The following is a 13227-nucleotide window of genomic DNA, read 5'->3' on the forward strand; positions in this document are numbered from 1 at the left end:
TCATGCTCGGCTATCTGCCATTGATTTCCTATTGAACTGTTTTATTGTATCATTATTAAATTCAGTTTGTTATTTGGCCTAGATCATCCTACTGGTATTCATTTCACCCTCAGCCCTATTGGCACCACACCTTTTCACTTTGCATATTTCATTATTGGGGTTAGGGATACCCCTAGTTAGTGATCACCAGCTGCTTTATGGGAGTGCGCTTAGCGACCTACCACTTTTGTTCACTGTACTAGATTGGCTAAGAGTCAGACACTCTCAGCCAATCAGCGCTTCAGCAATGTGAGTTCCACATGGGAACGGTATATCGGGAATAGAGCTGTACATAGTATAGAGCATGACCGTTTTGGCTCAGGTTTTTTGTGAAATAATTTTTCACCTGTGATTTGCAATCAATTTGGGCTTTAGTAAATCTCTAATTTGCCAAATCATGGTTATATTGCAGAAAAACATAAAATCAACCCTTCAATATCTTCTATCCCACTAGCTTCAAACCAATTACTTCAGATGCCTCAATAGGTACCCTTGAGTTTGCACTTTGACTATGGTCAGAGGCAGTAATTTAATTCACCCAGACTGATAATACACTCGCGTCAGTACTGCGATCATGCAGGTACCCACGTCCTGGAATAGCGAGGGCAGAGTCAACTGTAATACTGGTACTGAATATTCTATTCATACACTTCTTGTCTGCCACCACCCATGGTAATTACCAGGAGTCACAGGTCCCCAAATTGTGCAACCTCAGTGACAAAGTACAACACAGTTATTTTGATCTCACCCGCTTCTAGCAATAAATAATAGTTATTACACAACCTGAATGATCTAATAGCTTCCTCATAGTCTAGCTTCTGGAGCAAATATGAAATAGACAAATAAAGGAATAATAGACGAATAAAGGAATACTTTATTTACAAAAGGAGTACAATGCTTAGTTACAGAAATCATATATTGAAAAGGGTTACAGACAAATATGTTTCAATTTCAATTAAAAAGGAAAAAACTTACAGAATAATTTATTTTATCTCTGCTTATAGTGCAGTCACACCTGTTGACCAGGTTGCTTAGTGCTTGCTCCTGCTGTGTTCGGTGCCAGCTTCACATCTTAACAATATGCGAACATAGACAATATGCCCCAATATACTCATAATCTCTACAAGAAGCATACAGTGGGTCTGCTATACTCACATTTGCATTCCCCTTTCCTGTACCTGCATGTGAAAGACTCTGATGCAACCTGAAGTGTAAGGGACCCCATTTGTTAGATACATACATCTGAAAATACTAGGTCCAGCTGTGCCAAATACTACTTGAAAGCAAATGTACAATTATCCAACTATGAAGTAGATTCAATTACTGTAGGTGTGAGTGCGCTCGCAGTGCAGGTAAGTGCGTACATATGCTGCACTTAGGGTAGCCAGGGTCTCTTGGATTTTTGTTTGTAGCCTCATTGGCAGGAATACAAAAATCTGCTACTCTGGAGAGAGATGGGGGTAAAGATGGGGCGAAGATGAAGAGAATTTCCCAGCGTCTTCCTGCTGTTGCAAAGGAACTTTGCCCCAGTCACCTCTAATTGAATCATCCCATATAAGTCACACCCCATGGAATAGTAAAGTTGTGTTATGTCAGGATGTCTCAGTGCCAGAATGTATACAGTGATTCTCCATCTTTCCATCTTAGCCAGAGGATTATACAATTAATTAAAGACGACAAATTGGAGAAGAAACTCTATCAGGTAGATGTCAAAGTGTATGTATGTATGTGTATGTACAGTAAGTATGTGTGCATATGTGTGTGTATATATGTATATGTATGTGTGTGTTTGTATGTATGTACAGTTTGTGTATGTATGTGTGTACAGTTTGTGTGTAGGTATGTATGTTTGTGTATGTATGTGTGTACAGTTTGTGTGTAGGTATGTATGTTTGTGTATGTATGTGTGTGTTTGTATGTATGTACAGTACTTGACATGTTTTATGAACATTACAGAAATATTATCACTTGTCCAAATATAACTACATTAGCAACTGTATAATACAGCCTGGTCCTGCTCACTCCGGGGATCCATTGCTTTGTGGTTCTTGAGCCGCCTCATTTCCTGCGCTCCCCTCTCCAGGATTCTCCAGCATCTCTTTGTACTGACGCTTGAAGAATCCAAGCTGTATAGGGAGAGAAACAATGTACAGTAACACAGACAGTACAGAGACATCAATCTGTATAGGGAGAGAAACAATGTACAGTAACACAGACAGTACAGAGACATCAATCTGTATAGGGAGAGAAACAATGTACAGTAACACAGACAGTACAGAGACATCAATCTGTATAGGGAGAGAAACAATGTACAGTAACACAGACAGTACAGAGACATCAATCTGTATAGGGAGAGAAACAATGTACAGTAATACAGACAGTACAGAGACCTCAATCTGTATAGGGAGAGAAACAATGTACAGTAACACAGACAGAACAGAGAGATCAATCTGTATAGGGAGAGAAACAATGTACAGTAACACAGACAGTACAGAGACATCAATCTGTATAGGGAGAGACACAATGTACAGTAACACAGACATAACAGACATCAATCTGTATAGGGAGAGAAACAATGTACAGTAACACAGACAGAACAGAGACATCAATCTGTATAGGGAGAGAAACAATGTACAGTAACACAGACATAACAGACATCAATCTGTATAGGGAGAGAAACAATGTACAGTAACACAGACAGAACAGAGACATCAATCTGTATAGGGAGAGAAACAATGTACAGTAACAGACATAACAGACATCAATCTGTATAGGGAGAGAAACAATGTACAGTAACAGACATAACAGACATCAATCTGTATAGGGAGAGACACAATGTACAGTAACACAGACAGTACAGATACATCAATCTGTATAGGGAGAGAAACAATGTACAGTAACACAGACAGCACAGAGACATCAATCTGTATAGGGAGAGAAACAATGTACAGTAACACAGACATCAATCTGTATAGGGAGAGAAACAATGTACAGTAACACAGACAGAACAGAGACATCAATCTGTATAGTGAGAGAAACAATGTACAGTAACACAGAAAGTACAGAGACATCAGTCTGTATAGGGAGAGAAACAATGTACAGTAACACAGACAGAACAGAGACATCAATCTGCTATATAGGGAGAGAAACAATGTACAGTAACACAGACAGTACAGAGACATCAATCTGTATAGGGAGAGAAACAATGTACAGTAACACAGACAGAACAGAGACATCAATCTGTATATAGAGAGAAACAATGTACAGTACAGAGACATCAATCTGTATAGGGAGAGAAATAATGTACAGTAACACAGACATAACAGACATCAATTTGTATAGGGAGAGACACAATGTACAGTAGCACAGACAGACAGGAGACATCAATCTGTATAGGGAGAGGAACAATGTACAGTAACACAGACAGAACAGATACATCAATCTGCTATATAGGGAGAGAAACAATGTACAGTAACACAGACAGTACAGAGACATCAATCTGTATAGGGAGAGAAACAATGTACAGTAACACAGACAGTACAGAGACATCAATCTGTATGGGGAGAGAAACAATGTACAGTAACACAGACAGAACAGAGACATCAATCTGTATAGGGAGAGAAACAATGTACAGTAACACAGACAGAACAGAAACCTCAATCTGTATAGGGAGAGAAACAATGTACAGTAACACAGACAGAACAGAGACATCAATCTGTATAGGGAGAGACACAATGTACAGTAACACAGACAGAACAGAGACATCAATCTGTATAGGGAGAGAAAATGTACAGTAACACAGACAGAACAGACATCAATCTGTATAGGGAGAGAAACAATGTACAGTAACACAGACAGAACAGAGACATCAAGCTGTATAGGGAGAGAAACAATGTACAGTAACACAGACATAACAGACATCAATCTGTATAGGGAGAGAAACAATGTACAGTAACAGAGTCAGCACAGAGACATCAATCTGTATAGGGAGAGAAACAATGTACAGTAACACAGACAGAACAGAGACATCAATCTGTATATAGAGAGAAACAATGTACAGTACAGAGACATCAATCTGTATAGGGAGAGAAATAATGTACAGTAACACAGACATAACAGACATCAATCTGTATAGGGAGAGACACAATGTACAGTAGCACAGACAGACAGGAGACATCAATCTGCTATATAGGGAGAGAAACAATGTACAGTAACACAGACAGCACAGAGACATCAAACTGTATAGGGAGAGGAACAATGTACAGTAACACAGACAGCACAGAGACATCAAACTGTATAGGGAGAGAAACAATGTACAGTAACACAGACATCAATCTGTATAGGGAGAGAAACAATGTACAGTAACACAGACAGCACAGAGACAGCAATCTGTATAGGGAGAGACACAATGTACAGTAACACAGACAGCACAGATACATCAATCTGTATAGGGAGAGACACAATGTACAGTAACACAGAAAGTACAGAGACATCAATCTGTACAGTGAGAGAAACAATGGCCCTCATTCAGAGCTGCTCGCTATTTGCGGTCGTTAGTTCTAAAACAAGGGGTGGCTATTCAAATGAACCGTTCGCTCATTGCGGTCTGTTCACGCCTCTAAGTCTGAACGAGCGAGCAAAACTTGCGGTTGTAATTTTCAAAAATACGCCCCCTTGCCGCTCGCACCATACGTCATGTCCGCTATTTATTTGATTCATCGAATACATCGAACAGCGTATGAACTGCTCTCTATTCTTGTGGTTGGTTTTTTCAACTGCTATTTTGCGAGCAGTTCTGAGTAAAAAAAAAATAAGTGACGTGGTCAATGACGCTGCTGTATTAATTATGCACTCCCTTAAAATGCCCGTTTTGACCTTTAAGCACGCCTGCATTCTAATTCCACTCCCCGTTTTCAAGCACCTTCCCCTGTTACCACCCACAAACGCCTCCTCCTGTCACTCAAAATAGCAGGCATTCGCTATATAGCGAACAAACGATTTTCGGCCGCACTGACTGATTCGCGCATGCGTATTACAATCCGTACGCATGCGCAGATGAGCAAACATCAGTCAGAATGAATGAGCGGCCGCTTACGAGCGGCTCTGAATCAAGCCCAATGTACATCAATCTGTATTGGGAGAGAAACAATGTAAAGTAACACAGAGAGTACAGAGACATCAATCTGTATATGGAGAGAAACAATGTACAGTAACACAGACAGTACAGAGACATCAATCTGTATAGGGAGAGACACAATATACAGTAACACAGACAGTACAGAGACATCAATCTGTATAGGGAGAGAAACAATGTACAGTAACACAGACAGCACAGAGACATCAATCTGTATAGGGAGAGAAAATGTACAGTAACACATACAGTACAGAGACATCAATCTGTATAGGGAGAGAAACAATGTACAGTAACACAGACAGTACAGATATATCAATCTGTATAGGGAGAGACACAATGTACAGTAACACAGACAGTACAGAGACATCAATCTGTATAGGGAGAGAAACAATGTACAGTAACACAGACAGTACAGAGACATCAATCTGTATAGGGAGAGAAACAATGTACAGTAACACAGACAGAACAGAGACATCAATCTGTATAGGGAGAGAAACAATGTACAGTAACACAGACAGTACAGAGACATCAATCTGTATAGGGAGAGAAACAATGTACAGTAGCACAGACATAACAGACATCAATCTGTATAGGGAGAGAAACAATGTACAGTAACACAGACAGAACAGAGACATCAATCTGTATAGGGAGAGACACAATGTACAGTAACACAGACAGTACAGAGACATCAATCTGTATAGGGAGAGAAATAATGTACAGTAACACAGACAGTACAGAGACATCAATCTGTATAGGGAGAGACACAATGTACAGTAATACAGACAGTACAGAGACCTCAATCTGTATAGGGAGAGAAACAATGTACAGTAACACAGACATCAATCTGTATAGGGAGAGACACAATGTACAGTAACACAGACAGTACAGACATCAATCTGTATAGGGAGAGAAACAATGTACAGTAGCACAGACATAACAGACATCAATCTGTATAGGGAGAGAAACAATGTACAGTAACACAGACAGAACAGAGACATCAATCTGTATAGGGAGAGACACAATGTACAGTAATACAGACAGTACAGAGACCTCAATCTGTATAGGGAGAGAAACAATGTACAGTAACACAGACAGTACAGAGACATCAATCTGTATAGGGAGAGACACAATGTACAGTAACACAGACAGTACAGAGACATCAATCTGTATAGGGAGAGACACAATGTACAGTAACACAGACAGTACAGAGACATCAATCTGTATAGGGAGAGACACAATGTACAGTAATACAGACAGTACAGAGACCTCAATCTGTATAGGGAGAGACATAATGTACAGTAACACAGACAGTACAGAGACATCAATCTGTATAGGGAGAGACACAATGTACAGTAACACAGACAGTACAGAGACATCAATCTGTATAGGGAGAGACACAATGTACAGTAATACAGACAGTACAGAGACCTCAATCTGTATAGGGAGAGACACAATGTACAGTAACACAGACAGTACAGAGACATCAATCTGTATAGGGAGAGACACAATGTACAGTAACACAGAAAGTACAGAGACATCAATCTGTATAGGGAGAGACACAATGTACAGTAATACAGACAGTACAGAGACCTCAATCTGTATAGGGAGAGAAACAATGTACAGTAATACAGACAGTACAGAGACCTCAATCTGTATAGGGAGAGAAACAATGTACAGTAACACAGACAGAACAGAGACATCAATCTGTATAGGGAGAGAAACAATGTACAGTAACACAGACAGTACAGAGACATCAATCTGTATAGGGAGAGACACAATGTACAGTAACACAGACATAACAGACATCAATCTGTATAGGGAGAGAAACAATGTACAGTAACACAGACAGAACAGAGACATCAATCTGTATAGGGAGAGAAACAATGTACAGTAACACAGACATAACAGACATCAATCTGTATAGGGAGAGAAACAATGTACAGTAACACAGACAGAACAGAGACATCAATCTGTATAGGGAAAGAAACAATGTACAGTAACAGACATAACAGACATCAATCTGTATAGGGAGAGAAACAATGTACAGTAACAGACAGAACAGAGACATCAAGCTGTATAGGGAGAGAAACAATGTACAGTAACACAGACATAACAGACATCAATCTGTATAGGGAGAGACACAATGTACAGTAACACAGACAGTACAGATACATCAATCTGTATAGGGAGAGAAACAATGTACAGTAACACAGACAGCACAGAGACATCAATCTGTATAGGGAGAGAAACAATGTACAGTAACACAGACATCAATCTGTATAGGGAGAGAAACAATGTACAGTAACACAGACAGAACAGAGACATCAATCTGTATAGTGAGAGAAACAATGTACAGTAACACAGAAAGTACAGAGACATCAATCTGTATATAGAGAGAAACAATGTACAGTACAGAGACATCAATCTGTATAGGGAGAGAAATAATGTACAGTAACACAGACATAACAGACATCAATTTGTATAGGGAGAGACACAATGTACAGTAGCACAGACAGACAGGAGACATCAATCTGTATAGGGAGAGGAACAATGTACAGTAACACAGACAGAACAGATACATCAATCTGCTATATAGGGAGAGAAACAATGTACAGTAACACAGACAGTACAGAGACATCAATCTGTATAGGGAGAGAAACAATGTACAGTAACACAGACAGAACAGAGACATCAATCTGTATATAGAGAGAAACAATGTACAGTACAGAGACATCAATCTGTATAGGGAGAGAAATAATGTACAGTAACACAGACATAACAGACATCAATTTGTATAGGGAGAGACACAATGTACAGTAGCACAGACAGACAGGAGACATCAATCTGTATAGGGAGAGGAACAATGTACAGTAACACAGACAGAACAGATACATCAATCTGCTATATAGGGAGAGAAACAATGTACAGTAACACAGACAGTACAGAGACATCAATCTGTATAGGGAGAGAAACAATGTACAGTAACACAGACAGAACAGAGACATCAATCTGTATATAGAGAGAAACAATGTACAGTACAGAGACATCAATCTGTATAGGGAGAGAAATAATGTACAGTAATACAGACAGTACAGAGACATCAATCTGTATAGGGAGAGAAACAATGTACAGTAACACAGACAGTACAGAGACATCAATCTGTATGGGGAGAGAAACAATGTACAGTAACACAGACAGAACAGAGACATCAATCTGTATGGGGAGAGAAACAATGTACAGTAACACAGACAGAACAGAAACCTCAATCTGTATAGGGAGAGAAACAATGTACAGTAACACAGACAGAACAGATACATCAATCTGTATAGGGAGAGACACAATGTACAGTAACACAGACAGAACAGAGACATCAATCTGTATAGGGAGAGAAAATGTACAGTAACACAGACAGAACAGAGACATCAATCTGTATAGGGAGAGAAACAATGTACAGTAACACAGACAGAACAGAGACATCAATCTGTATAGGGAGAGAAACAATGTACAGTAACACAGACAGAACAGACATCAATCTGTATAGGGAGAGAAACAATGTACAGTAACACAGACAGAACAGAGACATCAATCTGTATAGGGAGAGAAACAATGTACAGTAACACAGACAGAACAGAGACATCAATCTGTATAGGGAGAGAAACAATGTACAGTAACACAGACAGAACAGAGACATCAATCTGTATAGGGAGAGAAACAATGTACAGTAACAGAGTCAGCACAGAGACATCAATCTGTATAGGGAGAGAAACAATGTACAGTAACAGACAGTACAGAGACATCAATCTGTATTGGGAGAGAAACAATGTACAGTAACACAGACAGAACAGAGACATCAATCTGTATATAGAGAGAAACAATGTACAGTAACACAGACAGAACAGAGACATCAATCTGTATAGGGAGAGACACAATGTACAGTAGCACAGACAGACAGGAGACATCAATCTGTATAAAGGTAAATGCCATGAAATGAGACCAGGCAGTAATAACACATAGATTCCCATATATACACAAACTAATGCTAAATATATGACAACTCCAACAATATACAGCATGAAAGTAGTTGCTATTGTCCTCGTTTCCGAAAGACATTTGCGTTTCTCGGATGGACCTGTCATATAAACAGGCGACCATTTTGTGACAGGAACCCATGTTACAGAGATTCAGCCTATAAATTCCCCTCTTGCCGCAGTGATGTCACCAAAATGGCTGCTCTCAGAGTGTATCGTGACACTGTGGACATTTGTCTAAATAAAGCAACAACTAAACACACAGATGGCTGAACAGTTACCTGAATGCAGGAATCTGGGGCTTATATAGAATTAAACGCATTTGTTATAAAAGAAGCACAGGACGTTTGTCTGTGGTGTAATACGTAGCTCAGGCAGCGCCCAGCTCTAATACCGCGCTACAGTATGTTTGTCAGGGTTACGCCAGGAGAAGTGGGTGACAGGGTCAGTAGTAAATTCTAAAGTCACATTACCCAATTTGTACACAATATAATACTGTGATGAAGTGTCATATAGATAAGGTATTATTATGTTATTAATAAATGTTAGTGTCACAATTACCATGTATAATACAATTAAATACAGACACAAATAAAAAAAATAAAAGTACAAATTTAATACAAAAATACTTTTAAAATAAAAGGGAATATTCCTAATTGCCATGGCGGCAAAATCAGTCTCAAAGAGGTAATGCGAATAGATGGCCTGCATATAACATAGCAGCCAGACTGATTTATATACAGTACTGTCAGGGGGAGCGGTCTAGATGCAATCAGCCAATCAGAGCAGCTGCCCATTGTTGTCATCACCAGGGGTTGGGCTTATGAAGAGGAAACGCCTCCTGACTAGCACATACATGTCTGTATCCAGCTCTATACCCGGCTGGCAATACATGGACACGCCCCCTAACTCTACCTGGTCCATTCCCGAGTGACATCATTAGTACAAAGCTGTGAGCACGCCAAGCACAGGCACAGGCACAGGCGGTACTAATATAATAATCAGTTATTCCGTGTACTGGGAATTTTACACTGCACCAAAACAATTCTCTTCCTTGTCAAGTCACTGACTTTCCCGGGTTCCTGCGTCCGTGGAATCCACTCCTAGTAGCACAAGTGTGAGTACATGACACAGAGAGCAAAGACTTTTCCTCAGCGCATTCACCAAGTTACTAAGTGACTGATTCAGACAGGCTCGCAAGCGGGTTGATGGTGGGGCATTGCGCACGCGCAAGCCCCGGAGTGAGTGAGAAAATCACTCGCTCCGGGGCTCGCTACAAACGGGGCGGCTGTCGATGTTGATCGACAGCTCGTCCCGTTTTGTAGGCGGGGAGGGGGGGTGGCTGGACAAAATGAGGCGTTACTGAAGGAACGCCTGCCATTTGTGGGCGGCCCTACTGACATTACTCTATTAGAGCAGGAAGCTCACTGGGGCTCGCGGGAACGAGACCCTACCACAAGGGTCTTGTCGCAAGCACGATGGTCACGATGGTCGCGTCCATCACCTGGCCACTTGCAAAAGCTGTTGGTGGTCACCCACAGCTTAGCAAGTGGCTAGGTAAAAAAAAACAAAAAACGGCCGCCCTGATTCAGAGTGAGCGCTCGCTTTTTACGAGCGCCTCTGAATCAGGCCCTAAGTTCATTCTAACCACATAACCACATTAGTTTTTATTATTTGTATAATAATAATAATAATAATAATTATTATTATTATTATTAAGTCATCTATACAGCACATCAAAGTCATAAAAAGTCATAGTAACATTATAAAGGGACAGCAAGCATTGGATTTTATTCTCTTTATAACTGAGCTGTGTATTATAGCTAGAGCAGCTGGTGTAAGAAACAACACTCACCTTATATAGGCCGGCGGCTATCAGCGCCAATAGCACCAGACCCCCGACACTGCTGCCGATTATTATAGGGAAGTAATTATACGCGGTGTAAACCTCCAGCACTGTCTGAGCCTGGAAGAGATAACACAGGAGAAAATAGAGGGATGGATTATAGACTGTGTATTAGGGCGAGAAAGGACAGGACGCCGGACACAGACATGGATGACACATACTGGATACCCATAGGAGAAGAGGCCATCACCATTCCAAGGATTTGTTGTATCAGGTATCGCATATACTTTGTAATAAACTCCACCCCAATCACATGCATACCAGTGTATAGTAACGCTCCACCCCCTATCACATGCATATCGGTGTATAGTAATGCTCCACCCCCTATCACATGCATATCGGTGTATAGTAATGCTCCACCCCCTATCACATGCATATCGGTGTATAGTACTGCTCCACCCCCTATCACATGCATACCAGTGTATAGTAATGCTCCCCCCATATCACATGCATACCAGTGTATAGTAACGCTCCACCCCCTATCACATGCATACCAGTGTATAGTAATGCTCCCCCCCTATCACATGCATACCCGTGTATAGTAATGCTCCCCCCCTATCACATGCATACCAGTGTATAGTAACGCTCCAACCCCAATCACATGCATACCAGTGTATAATAATGCTCCTTACCCTATCACATGCATACCAGTGTATAGTAACGCTCCACCCCCTATCACATGCATATCGGTGTATAGTAACGCTCCACCCCTATTACATGCATACCAGTGTATAGTAACGCTCCACCCCCTATCGCATGCATACCAGTGTATAGTAATGCTCCATCCCCAACCACATGCATACTAGTGTATAGTAATGCTCCATCCCCTATTACATGCATACCAGTGTATAGTAACGCTCCACCCCCCTATCACATGCATACCAGTGTATAGTAATGCTCCACCCCCTAGTACATGCATACCAGTGTATAGTAACGCTCCACCCCTATCACATGCATACTGGTGTATAGTAACACTCCACCCCCTATCACATGCATACCAGTGTATAGTAACGCTCCACCCCCTATTACATGCATACCAGTGTATAGTAATGCTCCACCCCCTATTACATGCATACCAGTGTATAGTAATGCTCCATCCCCAACCACATGCATACCAGTGTATAGTAATGCTCCACCCCCAATCACATGCATACCAGTGTATAGTAATGCTCCACCCCCAATCACATGCATACCAGTGTATAGTAATGCTCCACCCCCTATCACATGCATACCAGTGTATAGTAATGCTCCCCCCCTATCACATGCATACCGGTGTATAGTAATGCTCCCCCCCTATCACATGCATACCAGTGTATAGTAATGCTCCCCCCCTATCACATGCATACCGGTGTATAGTAATGCTCCCCCCCTATCACATGCATACCAGTGTATAGTAATGCTCCATCCCCAACCACATGCATACTAGTGTATAGTAATGCTCCATCCCCTATTACATGCATACCAGTGTATAGTAACGCTCCACCCCCTATCACATGCATACCAGTGTATAGTAACGCTCCACCCCCTAGTACATGCATACCAGTGTATAGTAACGCTCCACCCCTATCACATGCATACTAGTGTATAGTAACACTCCACCCCCTATCACATGCATACCAGTGTATAGTAACGCTCCACCCCCTATTACATGCATACCAGTGTATAGTAATGCTCCACCCCCTATTACATGCATACCAGTGTATAGTAATGCTCCATCCCCAACCACATGCATACTAGTGTATAGTAATGCTCCACCCCCAATCACATGCATACCAGTGTATAGTAATGCTCCACCCCCAATCACATGCATACCAGTGTATAGTAATGCTCCACCCCCTATCACATGCATACCAGTGTATAGTAATGCTCCCCCCCTATCACATGCATACCGGTGTATAGTAATGCTCCCCCCCTATCACATGCATAATGGTGTATAGTAATGCTCCCCCCTATCACATGCATACCGGTGTATAGTAATGCTCCACCCCTATTACATGCATACCAGTGTATAGTAATGCTCCACCCCCTAGTACATGCATACCAGTGTATAGTAATGCTCCACCCTCTATTACATGCATACCAGTGTATAGTAATGCTCCACCCCCTATTACATGCATACC

General features: G+C 41.1%; 1 protein-coding gene across 1 annotated transcript in view; it reads right to left on the bottom strand.

Moving 5' to 3' along the window:
• Positions 1–942: 942 nt before the first annotated feature.
• Positions 943–13227, bottom strand: part of LOC148525140 (integrin alpha-M-like) — a 130014-nt gene continuing 117729 nt past the window's right edge. The window contains exons 25-26 of the mRNA XM_088471174.1: positions 11057–11167; positions 943–2165 (exon numbers count right to left, since the gene is read on the bottom strand). Of these exons, the coding sequence (XP_088327300.1) occupies positions 2058–2165; positions 11057–11167 (219 nt within the window). The 3' untranslated portion in view covers positions 943–2057. The remainder of the gene's footprint in view (positions 2166–11056; positions 11168–13227) is intronic.

Source organism: Taudactylus pleione, unplaced genomic scaffold, assembly GCF_031769625.1.
Source record: "Taudactylus pleione unplaced genomic scaffold, aTauple2 ptg000112l, whole genome shotgun sequence".
NCBI classification, from domain to species: domain Eukaryota; kingdom Metazoa; phylum Chordata; class Amphibia; order Anura; family Myobatrachidae; genus Taudactylus; species Taudactylus pleione.